This window comes from Equus przewalskii, chromosome 13 (genome assembly GCF_037783145.1).
Source record: "Equus przewalskii isolate Varuska chromosome 13, EquPr2, whole genome shotgun sequence".
In the NCBI taxonomy this organism is placed as follows: Eukaryota; Metazoa; Chordata; class Mammalia; order Perissodactyla; family Equidae; genus Equus; species Equus przewalskii.
Window position 1 is genome coordinate 67963075 of NC_091843.1, and position 15259 is coordinate 67978333.

Consider the following 15259-nt stretch of genomic DNA (forward strand, 5'->3'; position numbering starts at 1 on the left):
AGTTTCCAAGTGGCAATGAAAGCGTCACATAAATATCCATGAAGTTCCTAATGACACCTCTGTCATCACTTGTTTCCCGCAGGATCCTAAGCCAGGGTAGTCATCCACCACCCTCCCTGAGTATCGACTAACCGGTTCATGTGTGTATTTGTACTTTCCAGATTGAGCTGTGTACAAAACATCCTCCTCTTCCTTCCCCATTCACTCTACTTGGGAGGGCGTGCGTATGCGTGTGCGCGCCTATGTGCGCGTGTATGTGCGTGTGTGCGCGAGTGTATGTATGTTTAGCAAAGCGCTTGAAAGAAGCTACCCGTCTTGTAACCCGCCCCCAGCTCTAACCGAAGCATCTCTTGAGCAGGACGCTTCTCTAATCTGTCCCCAGTTGAGATGCCCTCTCCGCGCTGATGCGGGCAATCTCGGCGCTCCCCTGGCCAGGAGAGCTGATGCCTTGGTGTCCAGGGAGGGGGACCTGACTTCCTCCTAGCACGCTGCGCTCTCCCTAGGGTGTTGAGCGCTGGTGCGTGCGAGTGTGTGTGTGAGTGTGTGCACGACGGTGAGCTTGTGAGCTTCCTCTCTCGGCTCCAGCGCAGGCAGCGCCGGCAACGTTACTCTCCAAGCAGCCGCCAGCAAAGCAAGGCAACGGCAGCCTCCGCCTCCTCAGTCCGGTGATTGGCTGGTTTTGCTCATCATTTCCCTGCTAGAAAAAGGGAAGGGCCAGTGACGCCCCCAACCCAGCTGCAGAAGCGGCCGCCACCTCCAAGGCACAAGGTGTCTCATCTGCAAAGAAACCTGAGCCCCAGGGAGGCGGCGCGGAGTGTCCGGGCAGAGCTGGCGCGAAAGGCGAGGGAGAGGGCAGGGCAGCGCTGGAGGACCAGCGCGAGCTCGGCCGCAGAGGACCCTTGCGACCTGCTCCTGAGATCCCGGCTTCACGCTCTCCTCGCATTTTACAGAATCCTCCCGTCGACTGTATCTCCTCAAAACGGAGCCTCACCAAGAGAAGGTGAGGAAGCAGGGGCAACCAGGACTTTTCCGGGCACCCAAGATGCGCTCCATTAGGAAGAGGTGGACAATCTGCACGATAAGTCTGCTCCTGATCTTTTATAAGACAAAAGAAATAGCAAGAACTGAGGAGCACCAGGAGACGCAACTCATCGGGTAAATGCACAGCTTAATTTCAGGATATGACAAAAAGTCAAGCCATAAATGAAATCTGAACATGATAGAGTGAGGGCTGGGATAGTGTGTTCGCATGAGCTTGTGTGTGTTTAGTCTCATGAATTAAATAACAAAGGCTGTTGTTGTGGTGTGTGTGCTTCTCTACAGCGTGTTTTCAGTAGGAGTTCAACTTGCCCTGTGCGGTTGTAGTGACGGTTGTGTTGGCGCCGGGGCTCGCACGCCAAAGGAGAAGTCACTGCAGAAGTGTCAACAAAGAATGTGTGCCCTTGTCCTTTTAATCCGTGGGCAGAACTCAAGCGAGTTCTCTTGATATTCACCATCTGATTGCCCTTCTTTCTCTGCCTTATCACTGCACGGAGGCACTAGAGAAAGCTGGCTTTCTGAAAGGCTGAAGTAAAGCCCAGAAAGCAGGAAATGTATCTCTTCTGTTCTTTACTCTTCTTAGGCGTCGGTAGATGTATGCATTTTAATTTGAATTAGTAACTCCAGTACAACCAAGGATACTTCCTCATTTGCTGTTTCGTGGGTTAAACGGATGGGCGTCATGGTTACAGTTTTAGAAACTGGGTACTGTTGCTTCGCACAGACTATATTTCTGCTCTTTCTTTAGTTTGTCTAGATGAGTTCAGTCTCTCCCCGCCCGGCCCCACGAAGTTCTCTAAATATCGCACTTCCTTCCTCCCTCCCCCCGGCCTCCGTGTCTTTGAAGTTTACCCAGGAGGTGGCTGCAACTCTGTGTTGCTTACAGAGCTTGGAAGCGTTTTCTGAGGATGTGAACCTGGTTGTCAACTCTGTTCAAAGTCCTGTTTCCGAAATCCTCCCTCATCCGGAGGCGTGCGCTGTTGGAAACTCCACACTGGCAGAGATGCCCGTCTGGTTTTTATTTTCCCTGATGTTTATTAAAACGAAGGGAGAACCTTTGCTTCTGTGTGTGTGTAGTGTGTGTGCGTGTGTGTGGCATAGGACTGCTGTTTTAGCACACACACACACACACACACAAACTTCATGCACTCCATTTCTTAATATTCCTGCTCCTCCCTAAGTAATGAGCATTTAAGTGAGCACGATACAGTCTTAGCCTTACAGAAGGAATTGCTATGTTAGAGAAAACTAAGAAGAAATACAGTCGAAAGGGACTGGAAGAGAATGAAAAAGCTAATAAGGAATGGGCTTGATGTTCGTTATGCATCACCAAATCTATAAATGGTCTATTCTGGGGGAAAAATGCCAAACTGTATGAGGTTCTTTACACAGGGAGTGGGTGCGTTGAAAATGCAGCCCAGTTCAATTGTCAGAAAAGAAGGACTTGGGGCAGGGGTGTGGGCATCCCCGCCAGACCTGTGATTCCCAGGCAGACAAAGGGGTCTTTAGGAAGGTGATGAACCGGCGCGTGAGGGAGAGGCGGAGGCTGGGGCGTGGGGGTCGAGGCTCTTTGTTCCCTTCCGGGCTGGTGGGCTCCAAAGATGAGCCTGAGCCCAGACAAAGCGGCCGAACCCGGCCAGGACTCTGAGGGTTCGGGCCCCGGCTCGGGACCCTGGAGAGCAGGAGTGGGCGGGGCGAGCGAGAGGAGGCGCCGCCAGCTGCCCAGACGCCCTCCCAGCCTTCCCTAAACCTCAGGGAGGGCAAGACGGAGCTGAGCACCCCCAGTCCCTCGGGGGGGGGGGAATAACAGACCCGGGACGCCCCACGTTTCACTGGCGACATTCCTCCTTTCCTGGACGCCGGCGGCCGGGGGGCGCTGCGCAGCGCCGAGAAGGAGGAGGCGGCGCGGGCACGGCGGTGGTGGTGACAGTGGCGCTGGCCCGGGGGGCTTTCGCTCGCACCCTGGTCAGGATGAGCTGCGGGTTCTTCCTGGCTGCTCCGAGACAGCGCGGGGCGAGCGCCTGAGTTAATCAGACAGCAAGAGAGGTGCGCCCCGGTTCTGTCCCCTCCTCCCCGAGAGCTGGCAGCGAGGATGGAGGAATGAGTGAGGAGACAGGAGGAAGCCTTTATTGCAGGAATCAGGCCCCTTAAAAAAATGACTTTTGCTGCTCAGCCGGCAACCAGGCTCCTCCTCCTTTATTAAACCCCGCAATTACAGCCACGCGGGGCGAGGCAGAGAGCCCGCTGCCGGCGTCGCGCTTCCGCCGGTGCCCCGCAGCGTCCTGGCTGCTGTGGCCGCGCCGACTCCTCCCTGAGACTGGGAAACAGACGCTGACCGGAGCAATGCGAGAAGGACAGCTGGTCCCCCTGAGCGCTCTTTCCCTTTTCCCTTGGGATGAAACGTTCAGTGGAAAAGCTTGTGATACTAGTTTGTGATTTCGTTTCAACTCGCAAATAGAGCCTCTGGTGGAGGAGTTGACTCATCAAAAGATCTAATCGTCTCATTGACTCTCTTTCTAACCAAGCCACGTGGAGGTACTAGCTTTGAGATGAGTCAACTAGAGAGGCGGTTTGGCCCCAGAGCCCAGGCCAGTAATCAAAAGTGAGGTAAGAGAGGCAGTCTCTGACCTTTGGGGGGCACTGCGTGCCTTGCGTGTGGGCTGTAGATTCAGTTAAGGGCCTTGCATAGTCCTTGTATCTTAGAACATCCTCCTAGATGCATGTTTAGCCTTACTGCCACCATTTTGCAATGGGCAGGCAGTTTCTTTATCTATGCGACCTGCCCCTCTCTTAACTGGAGTCCCCTCTAGAGTCTGTGCGCCATTACTCTTCTTGTATACAATATCGAGCAGAATTCCACGCAGAAGGAAAAAGAGAGCACACCAGTACAACTTCCCTGCCAACCATCCACATTCTCATAGCTCCAGAGGAATACTAGCAGCACCTATTTCATAAGGAATTTATTAGAGAATAGGTCAAGTAATTCTTACACATTTAAAACTGCTATTTCCTTCCATGCAAACCTGTGAATTGCCTGGTATGATGACTAGTTAATAAAGTTTAACGCAAAGGGCATTGGGGTATGAAGTGGTCTGTTCCTGACTGACATTTTTTCTTAATGGGAAAATGGCACGTGCTTCACAGTTGGCCCATGATTTCACTGGCTCTGTGTGTGTTCTTTCGGTATAATTGGAAGTGTGTTAACTTAAGGATCCTACAGATAAAAAGATGTGGATATGCTCATTTAATGAGAGAATGTATTTGAAAATTGTCACACAAGCTTTCATATCATACAAACTTTTGTTTTCATTGTTACTCCTTAAAACTTGCCACATACTATTTTCCTAGTTGATCAAAAATGAGACTTTTAACTTACTTTTCTTTCATCTAGAGATCTCCTTTTTAACTTGTGTACATTAGGTTGCTCACTAAATGATCACCAGAATTAGTTCTGAAACTCATGATAGAATTGACAGTTGATATAACATTCCCACTTAGAGTATCACCATTGTCAGCAAAGATAGTTCCAGTGTCTTCTAGGGTAGAACGCATTGCTGTAAATCTGAAAACTCAGAATCTGCATTTTACTTCATATTTACGTGTAGAATTCTACTAAAAGTCATAAGCAGTCAGTTAAGGTAGTACATCCTATCTCTATTTTTTGTTGTTTGACACTTAGGTAATGAAGACACAAAATTTCCTGCTGGTTGTGTTCAGGTTTAGTTTGAGGCAAGTTCTCGTCTTTTAAATGACTTCTAAAATCTTATATAAAGGAGGAAATGTAATGTAATCCAAAGGGAACACATTCATTCCAAAGCCAAGTTATGAAGAGATTTCCGTGGGGTTGAATGCAGGGCTTTTGAGACCTAATTTTATGAAACAAAATTAATCATGTTTGTTATGTACTGCAGAGCTAATAGAACAAATTGTAGGGATATGCCTAGCAACTCATATCTCAAAGAGAAAAATATCTGTAAATGCTAGTAACATAACTAATGATTAGTTTCTGTTATTAGTATCACATAGTATCGGATCTAAGTGGGTTTGTCTTAGTTCCATATAAGCAGGAATACTTTATAATATATATTGCTTTATGCTGTATTATTTCCTTGATATGTTTTGTAATTTTCTCTTTTGTGGTATTGCATCTTCCTGTATATAGCCCTATGTGAGGAATGTTGTCAGTGCAGCTGTTTAGCAACTGAGTCTGATGTGGAATGAGAAACTAGTAGGGGGTGGCAACATCCTTCATGCCTTGCATTCACGGGAAGGAAAAGCCCTTTCTAAGACAGAACACTACCAAGGTCACAATTGAAAAATCCCTTGGGACCCATTTAACTTTATACAAAGAAATTTGCTCCAGACCTAAGATTGCACTAAGCCTGGCCTTCTCACACATGAATTCCATTGACGTCAAGAAGTGTGACTAGTTGTAGTTATTTTCATTCAAAGTTATTTCCAGTGATAAAAGTCCAGAATTTGGCTCATCAGCAGTTCAATGAAAATAATTCAAAGCAGAGTAATATGGTAGTATTTCATGAATATAAAATTGATCTAAACTTTTAAACCTCTGTTTTTTAACCTTAGAGGTTCTGGAAAGACTCCATACAACTAAGTACATCATAGCAATCATTCAGCCATGTAAAAATGTATATAAATCTACATGTCAGTACTGCAATCTTCCACAGAGATTTAAAAATGCCAGCCCATGTATATTTTTACTTCTCATATAAAAGTTTATGGGGTGGTGAAAATAATTATTATCATCATAGCAGTCTGTGGTTAGGAAAAGATATTGACAGGCCAGTTATTAACAACATGAAGACCAGAAAGATCCCTACCCCTAGAAATGGTGAGAGTTTGTGCCCATACTTTTGAAGGCACATCTCGAAAATTGTGAAGGTTAACTTCCATGTATATCCACACTTTCATTCATATATAGTTATTATCATTAGATATGTAATATAAAAATTGACTTCTGGGACACTGAGTAGTAAATTGCATCCTGTGTTTCCTTGCATCCTAAATGACCTCCATAAAGTGATTATCATTAGCTGTGCATAGAAATATAAATGTATCATTTTCATCAGTAGGATAATTTAAAATATTAACTTTTATGGAGTTCTAAATTTCACAGGGAGTAGTTGCATATGATGCTTTGAGTTGCTTCAAATTTGAACAACATGTTTAAAAAAGAATGCAAACCAAAATAACAAACTGTAAGCCTCCAATTACAGAATTCATCTAACAGCTGTTACACAGGCATGTTTCCATTGATAGTAGGAGAGGATTGCCTACATAATAAACACAGATTTAGACTTTGTGACTGAGCAAATAGTCATGCCACTTCTTAACTATGTTTTTGAGATTCTAAAAAGTTAAGAGGTAACGTAAAGGAATAAATGTAGATATTGAAGGGCTATGCCGTAAACAGAAGGCTTTTTGATTCTTTGAGTCGAGCTTTACATCTATAAAGTGCCAAGAAAATAGTTTATTGAATAATGAACTGGTTGAGCTGTAAATGTCCTAGTGGCATAAATGCTATCATAGGTATCTGTCACCATCATCACTACCACTAGCACCGCTGCTACCACCATGCCACATGATATACTTGCCTGACAGTATTGATTGGAGGGGTAGCACAGTTTATTTTTTTATGTGGTGGAAAATACCAATAATAATGGCTATGAAATGATTTTCTCCTCACTACAATCTTTGTTTCCCCACCACCAACAACTATCAGGAAAATGTCTCCTGGGGATGTGTTGAGACCCAAGGTAATTTTAGAAATTAGCACTTCGATAGTGCTTTATAAATTACTTTCACATACAGAGTCCCACTTAATCCTCACAAAGTCATTGCATATTAGATAATGTTATTGCAATTTTCAAAGTAAGGGAAGGCCAGTGTAACCTAGAAAGAGAACATCGTCCAAGGACATAAAGGTTAGCAAGTGGTAGAATCACCCCTGCCCAGATCAACTGATATTCCAAGGTCTTCTTACTCCAAAACAAAAGCTCCTCCCACTATGTCTCTATGCCTTCTGCGAAAATCAAATTACAATCTTGGGAGTCACGATTATACAGATGCAGGAGAATTGGCCAAACATCCTGTCTCTATTGTCCAGACATAGTGGGGAGGGAGGGACTAAAGGGGAACAGAACTTTGATGAGAACTTTTTTCTTTAAATACCACAAAGCCCTTTTCTTTACGTGAAAATGGTTTGATTTCAAAAAGAATAAGTGAAAATGATTGTCCTGATGAAGTCGTACTCACTTAATCCTTATAATACCTTTCATCATGTCATACCTCTTATTCTAACATCTAGAAAAAGTTGTACCTACAATTTGTCACCAGTAATCTAAATCAAAAGATCAATTATGCTGCTTAGACAAAATGCTTCTTACTTTCACAAAGCTGGCATTTTTGTTTTGTTTCAGAGATGGTGAACTGTGTTTGAGTCGGTCGCTTGTCAATAGTTCTGATAAAATCATTCGAAAGGCTGGCTCATCAATCTTCCAGCACTCTCTAGAAGGTTGGAAAATCAATTCCTCTTTGGTCCTGGAAATAAGGTGAGTTTCTCTAATAAGGCATAATAAATTTCACATCATGTTCTCAAATATGTTGGGCTTGGCGAACTTATAATGAATGCTTGATTTATAGTTTAAGTATGAATACTTTAATAAAAGGGTGAATCAGTTCTACTTAATGTGGCTCATTGAAGGATGTGAAATCATAAAACTGAAATCTTTATACAGTCAGAAATTTAAGGATGAATATGTGAGTTTTGAATATACCATCTTCAAACTAATAGATATTCAATATTAAGTACCAAATATTCAATAGAATGCTAAATTTTCAATTCAATACTAAATATCAATAGAATACTAACATTTAACATACTTCGCTCTATTATTCAGGATGGACACATTTTGAGAATTATCTTTAACTTCCCTATTGAGTCTTCATACTGAGCTTGTGTTTTCTCACACTAGATAAAAACAGAGTCTATTCAACTCCTATTTTGCTGACAATTATAAGTAAATTTGACTAACTCTATGAATGAGTATTTCTATGTGAATTCCTGTAATAAAATTCTCAATAATTATATCGTAAATAGGTAAAAATCAGAAAGTGAGCTTATTAGAGTACTGGTTTATTCTTTGTAAGATTTTGGCATTTTAGCTGAAATAAGCTCTTGAAATCAAACTCATTGCCTACATATACCCATTGTATCTTATTTTCTTCAATTATAATCCTGTTACTAGTAAGAAATTTAGGCCCAGACCTTTCTAATTATGGAGGAAGCAAGATCATTTTTCTCTGTAGTTACATTGCTGTGTTGGTTGGTATGTTTAAATCAGAGCATTTCAGTAAATCAGAACTCTTTTTAAAAGTTCAAGAGAACAACCATACTTTACATAGTAATACCATTGCATTTTTCTACTACTGGCAAAATGTTGATTATTAAATGATTTGATATTAACACAGATTTTGTAAGAGTAAGTTAGTGGTTAGGAGGATAAGCTGCTGATCTGTTTGTCTGGGTTTCTACCTACTCACTTCTTGGACCACACCTACATATAATGTAGATTATAAGCCACTTGAAGGAAAAATGTACTACACATCTTTAGAGTAAGAATGCATTGCAGCAAAGGCACTCACTGCATGTAGAAATATACTTGAAACAATGTCTGGAAATTAAAAAGGGATGGGTGTCAGGGAAATGCAGGAATGGTTAAAGTATTTTGTTTAAAGCTTTGGCCATGGCTGGAAAGGGAAACAGGAATCAAACCTTGGCAATGTCAAGTTGTGTATGTTTGGTTGCTTTCGGTTTAGGGGGCACTTTGTATATTTGTAGGCAGAGTACAAGATGAGTAGAGTCTGAAGACAGAGTTTATAAATTGGTGTCATCTGGGGGTAATGTGGTCAGCAAGCAAGATTTATTTCAACTGGTTAGAAAAAGAATTTAAAGGCAATATTAAAAATTAGGAGATTCCTTATAAAAGTACTGATTTTCATATACTCTTGAGAAACTGAAAAATTTGACTACTCTGTACCTGAATTTCTTTTGAGGACTAGTTGGCTGAAGCCAACACTAGCCATGGTCTCTCCAGTTTGACATTTTTACCTCCAGGCATGCCTTCTCTCATGATACCTACCTAGTATCTAATATCTGCCTCACTATCTCACACTGCTATATCCACATTTGAATTTAGAAATCCTATAAGAGATGAGATAATTATGAGGAAAAACAACAGGATGTGGGACTATATAGGGTCATAAATACAGGTGTGTTTTAGTTTAGAACAGAGTAAGGATTCATATTTCTTGGAGGTAGATTGGAAAGAGAGAAGTATGTGTGATTAAAAAGGGAAATATTTGATCTGTAAAGATGTCTCAAAAGAGAATTTTCAAATCGAATTATTTGGCAAGAAGAGAGCCAATTAGGTAAGGCTGTACCGATCAGGAAAAGGAGAGTAATGGAAGAAAGTAAAGTAAAATAAGAAATTGCATAGTTTAATTAATATATCTAGACATGCTAAATAATATATCAAATAAAGTAAAGCCTAATTAAGTAAATTTAATAAGTAATTGGCAATAGTTTAATTAATATATCTGGCTATGCCTTCCTAGTATCTATACAAAAATGAATACTGTGGATGTGCATGAGGCTACACAGGTACACTTTGCTATTTTTAACATATTCAAGCTAAGGATATTAATCATAAATTGACCCAAGTAATTCCTTATTGCAAGTTTACAAATTAAGAGCGGTTGCAGTCACATCTTTGAGGGTGACCTATTTTCAATTATAACAGCTGATAAGATGAAATGTGTGAAACGTTAGTCTTTTCTCATGGTTCTCCTTAACAGATGAAGAAGAAAACAACAAAACAGTGAGCAAATATTGAATAATACCCACAAAGTTGTCCCTTCCGTATAAGGAAATAATAACTTTTAAAATCATTATTGTGCGATGTGCAAACAGTTCATAAAAATTCTAATTGCCTATGGCAGTAGTGACTAGTGAGTATTAATCATTTGACATCTGTAATAAAAAATTTAGAATACAAAAATGACCGATTGTTAGCTTAGCTTTTGTTTATCTTAAGTCATACTGGAAACTAATCATAAAGTATTTTGGGTTATTATTCTTCTTTGTTTCTTCCCCACATCTATAGCATTTATGAAGAACCATGTTATTTTGTGTCTGTGAGTGGGTGCGGGCATATTTTACAAGTCTTTTCAAAATTCTACTTTGAAGTTTTTGATTAAGACATTACAACTAATCATTTTTGATCTTACATGATTGAACCATGCTTACAAATATTTCTCATTTTAAAAATCTCATTAAACTTATAATGCTCTTATGACATTCCTAATAAATTATTTATCTATTTACATTAAAATGTGAAACAGTTACTGAAGATAAATTGCTTTTTCCCTACATTTGTAGACACAGTTTTCTTATTACTAATTCTCTCAGTCCTGTATGTACTCTGCTACTGTCATAGGCACATCAAGGATTGATTCATATATATTCATCAGGCAACTGTACCTCTGGGAGCTGTCTAAGAGAGATGGTTCCACATAGTAGTTCGTTGTGCTTTGAAGATGCATCAAGATTTAGGGGATTTTATGTATTCTATAGCTAACTTCACAATTAAGATAACTTGGTTAAGGCTCAATTTTATTGGCAGTAGTTTGTTCTTTATTATTGTAAGCTAAGAAATGACACATTTAAGATGCATCAGATGTTGTGAGTAAATCCGTGAATATTGTACTGAGAGATTATGTGGTGATGTCCAACACTTGTGACTTGACTTTTTTTTCCATCTTTGGGTTGTTTCTTTTCTTTCTTTTCTCTCATTTTTCGTGTGTCAAAGAATTACAATTACAGAGAACTACAACTACCTAAAGAAATACGATACCAAATGTGAATGTATAGAAACGTATGAGGTCATCAGGACAGAGTAAGCACATCATAATGAATCAGAAAAAATATTTTCAACTCTTAGTATCAACATATATTAAAGTTCTTAAATTGATAAGCCTTGCATTTTAACTAAACATAACTGAAAATTTATACGTGCCTACCCTTTGAAAAGAATTTGCTGTTGATTACTTGAGAAAAAGGTCCACATTCAACTCTTTTACTTACTTTGCTCAGTAAGTGACCAGTACAGCACGTCTTGGGTCACACAGCTTATTAGTGGCAGAATCAAGCTTCAAAGCCAGGCCTGTCTGACTATAGAACCAGAGCTCTTATCATGAAACCAATTTCTTAGAGATCTATATTTAATACTAAAAATGCATCCTATTAAAATGTATCTTTAGGGAGTACACAATAGTTTTTGGTTCTAAAATAATAAAACATAAGATATTATTCACCCAGTATTACCCAATGCTGGGCCAAATATCACGTGGCCATCTGAGGTATAAATTAAACTAAAAAATGCTTTTCTTCAAGCATTTTGAGACAATTTTTCCTTTCATTTGGTTATGTTCAGGATTTTTCTTTTTGATACTAGAATATCTTTTAACAGCTAAGGCCCTAAGCTCAGAAACCCTAACAACCTACAAGTTATGTTCTTTCAGAGCTTTGAGGCATGTTGCCTTGTGGAAATAATCTCTTGAGACAAAAAATTGTGTGTTCTCTCTGCTTTTTGTAGGCATAATGAAACACTTGGCATTTCTTAAACTTTTTTTTTCTCTTTAGTAAACCGTGTCAGTAACAATTGAATTGATTCAGTGATTTTTGTCTGGAGTCAAAAGTTTGTAAAAGTTGATTCCTAATATATGTCTCATAACCTAATTTGCTTCTCACCTTGCAATGCATTCCAGCTATAAGATTTTTCTCACCATACTTGCTGATGGAGTCAACAATGTCATTTAGATTAAATTTTAGTTGCCCCAGCACGTATGCTTGTTGTTGACGAGAAACGTACAGAGAAGAAAGAGTGGCACCTGGTGATGGGTTAGCTATATTTAACATTTCACAAGTGAAAACAATGTGTAGTAAATTAGTTCTCCGGGACTCTGCAGCTGCTATTTCAAGGGACGGGTGGTGTTGAAAGGGAAGTTCTACTTGAAAATTCAGTTGAAAAGTTTCTGTATAGAATCTGTTCCTGTCAGTTTAACAGTCTAAACCGGCCTTTCGGTTTAAGTCAACATTGCCTACAAGAAATAATCTTTATGACTAAGTTCTTTAGTCTTACTGAAAGTGAAACATATTTTCAGATTCTTTCAGTTATCTTTATCGTTAAAAGTTGCTGAATTTTGATGTTTGCTTATCTAATGGGGTTTCAAAAGTTATATTATGCTTGCAAAATGACAGTTAAAGACCAGTAAGGAATCTTTGTTGTTGTTGTTCTTTGAAGTCAGACACAGGAAACACAACTCCTGCTTTACATTTCTGGTACTAACTTGATGTTAAGAAAACTTGTACCATCACAGCCAGCATATTAAACATTAGCTTTTATTGATTCACGTTTCTTTAAAACCCAGAAGTTAAATTGAGTTTTCTTTCTATCTCAATCTGAAGTAATTTTGTATAACCTACTCTTTTCATTTATGTCAATTATCTTGTGAGCAAAAGAGTATATGTTGTCCCTGGTGATACTCAGTGTTGTTTCAGTTCAATGTAAGTACAAGAGATTTTCATGCTTCCAGTGACATTTAGTTAATTATATTCAAGCACTAGTTTTCTTCTTTCCATAGTCTGAACAACAACTAGCCTTAGCAAATACACAGAACTTTTTATAGTCCATTACCTCTATGATCTAAAAAATGCCTACTGCCTGCTAGAGAGAAAAAAGAGAAAGTAACCTTTTCTTACTGTTTCCAAAAAATATTAATCATTGAAGTCACAATGTTATTCACCAGTAGTAATTATTTTCATTCTATCTTGCATCCAACATCAGGAATCTTAGCTCAGACAATTTTCCATCCATACATTCAAGCCCTAAAATAGAAACTAAAAATCTGGTTCTCTGTGAGATAAAAGAACACGCTGGAGCCACTCAAGGTTTCCTTTCCCACCTGCCTCTTTCAGTTTAAAAAAGTAAATACTCCACTAACAGTCATTCTGAGTTTCTCCTAAGAAACTTATATTTTTATATTTTGATGTCTATGTGAATTGATATTTTTTAACTCTGTCTTGGAAAGCACTTTTACTATTTTTACTGCTGCCATTTAAAAAAATAAACCACCGTGTTGAGTCTCTAACACAGCATTGGAAGAACACATACAATAGTGTCATCTGCGCTTAATAACTTTTTATCTCATTAAGCTATTTTCTTCCAAGAGTTAGACAATGTGATATCTTTTAAAAGTTTGCTGAACTCTTATAGTCCACTTTTTTATATCAATTTTCCCTGAGTGAATAAATTAAAGATGTTCCATTATTCAAGAATTTAGAAGACTCATGCTCAAAAATATTTTTACTGCTGACTTTCTATACCACAGCAGTGCTGTTATTGGAAAGCCCCTCTTGCTATCAGTTGACAAGCATGTAAGTGTTAACCTTTTTCATAAGTAAAGGGATTTTCCCTTTTGCATTTCCAAGCTAAAAAATCTTCTTTCAAATCTAGACCTCTAATCTAATCACTTCGTGCTTGCAAACATGCCCCTCCTTGTGAGCTATATCTTCAAATATCTAAAGCAACCCATTTAAATTATGTTCAGAGGAAGACGATGATGCCGTCTAGTTTGGTGATTTGACCACATCCGTGCAGTCTTCGTTTTAGAGCAAGTCTTGTCGTTGTCACAGGAAATGAAAAATTTTTGTTGAAATACAGGTGTCAGGCATTACTTATTTTCTTCACTGAACAAATAAACGGTAGTTAGTAAGTGTGTACAAAAGTTTCTATGGATTGCTGCTTTTGATGTTAGATGTTAATTTTTGGGAAGAATCATGTTATGTTCAACACAGTGAAAGATCTCTCAATTTTCTGCAATTCATTTGCCCAATAGTTGCTGATTTCACCGGCAACTCTATTGTTGAATAATCTGTATTTTTGTTACGATGAACTGTTATTGTGTCTGATAGTATTTCTGTTAAATTTTAAATTTTACTTTTAGGGTGTTTATACACGTTTTCCTGTACAAATTTCACTCCTTATGAATCTGACATCTGAATATTTGAGAAAAAAATGCAAAAAATATTTTCCTTTTCAGAGAGCTGATGGACATTATCCCTGTCATATAAAATCTGGCCAAATAAAGGTTTCACTCACTTGGCTTTCTAATTAGACCACACATTAAACTGGTACCTATTTAAAGCAAACCAAAACAAAGAAAACAAAAGGAAAAATATGATTTAATTATTTCCCATCCCTCCTTGCTAGTTATGCTTCTGGCTAGTAAGTGCGATTTGGGGAATTGCCCTTTTGGTGGAGAGATGGGAGAAGGTCATACATCGTGCTCAGTAACAAAATTTATGATTTCTGTGATAGAGCTTAAATAATAATAGCACTAGAGGGAAAATATATTTGTCATATCTTGAATGTTATAATAATGGCATTGTTTCTAGCACTCTGAAAATACAAGCTTGTAATAAAAGCACTTCAGTAAATAACATCCAACTTCCAACCTAGAGGAGAGCTTTTTCAGATGGCTTCTGGCTGGTATATATTTGGTAGCTTGGGGATCAAGCAATCCCAGACTTTTGTAGGCCAGGTTCATAGTTTCTTTGGCAATATAATTCCCTCATAAACTTACTAGCTTCCTGGGATATTTCCTTGGTAGTTAGTTCCTGGTATAAATAACCCCACCCACAGATTCCTTCTGATCATAGTTTTTCAGCTGTCTGACTTCTAATTATTCTGGCCTATCCATCCTTTCCCTCAACTTAGTGGCAGCTACTCTTAAGTCATTTGAATCTACAGATTTAGGTGGGAAGGGAATATCCTTCTTGCTGCTGGGATGGCTCTGATTTATAGTTGTATCTCTTGCTAACTGGGGTATTAGAAACATTTGCGAGGTCCCCTTTACTAGACTCACACAATTTAGATTACAGGCTCTTGCCAGATACATTCCCTTCCATCTCAGCCTGCAACTTGGCTATTTCATGCCTGGCTTCACCTCTTCGCCTTGCTAAAAGGAGTAACCAATATAAAACAACATACAAACACTTTTTAACCGATTCTCCAAGAGCAACAAGCTAATTAGATGTAGGGTGTGACTCCCAAATTATGGCAGACAATAGTTTTATCAG

General features: G+C 39.3%; 1 protein-coding gene across 1 annotated transcript in view; it reads left to right on the top strand.

The window, feature by feature from the left end:
• Nucleotides 1–250: 250 nt before the first annotated feature.
• ST8SIA4 (ST8 alpha-N-acetyl-neuraminide alpha-2,8-sialyltransferase 4) overlaps nucleotides 251–15259 on the top strand; it is a 93777-nt gene continuing 78768 nt past the window's right edge. Inside the window, exons 1-2 of the mRNA XM_008513820.2 lie at nucleotides 251–1155; nucleotides 7479–7610. Coding sequence (XP_008512042.1) covers nucleotides 1043–1155; nucleotides 7479–7610 — 245 coding nt within the window. The 5' untranslated portion in view covers nucleotides 251–1042. The remainder of the gene's footprint in view (nucleotides 1156–7478; nucleotides 7611–15259) is intronic.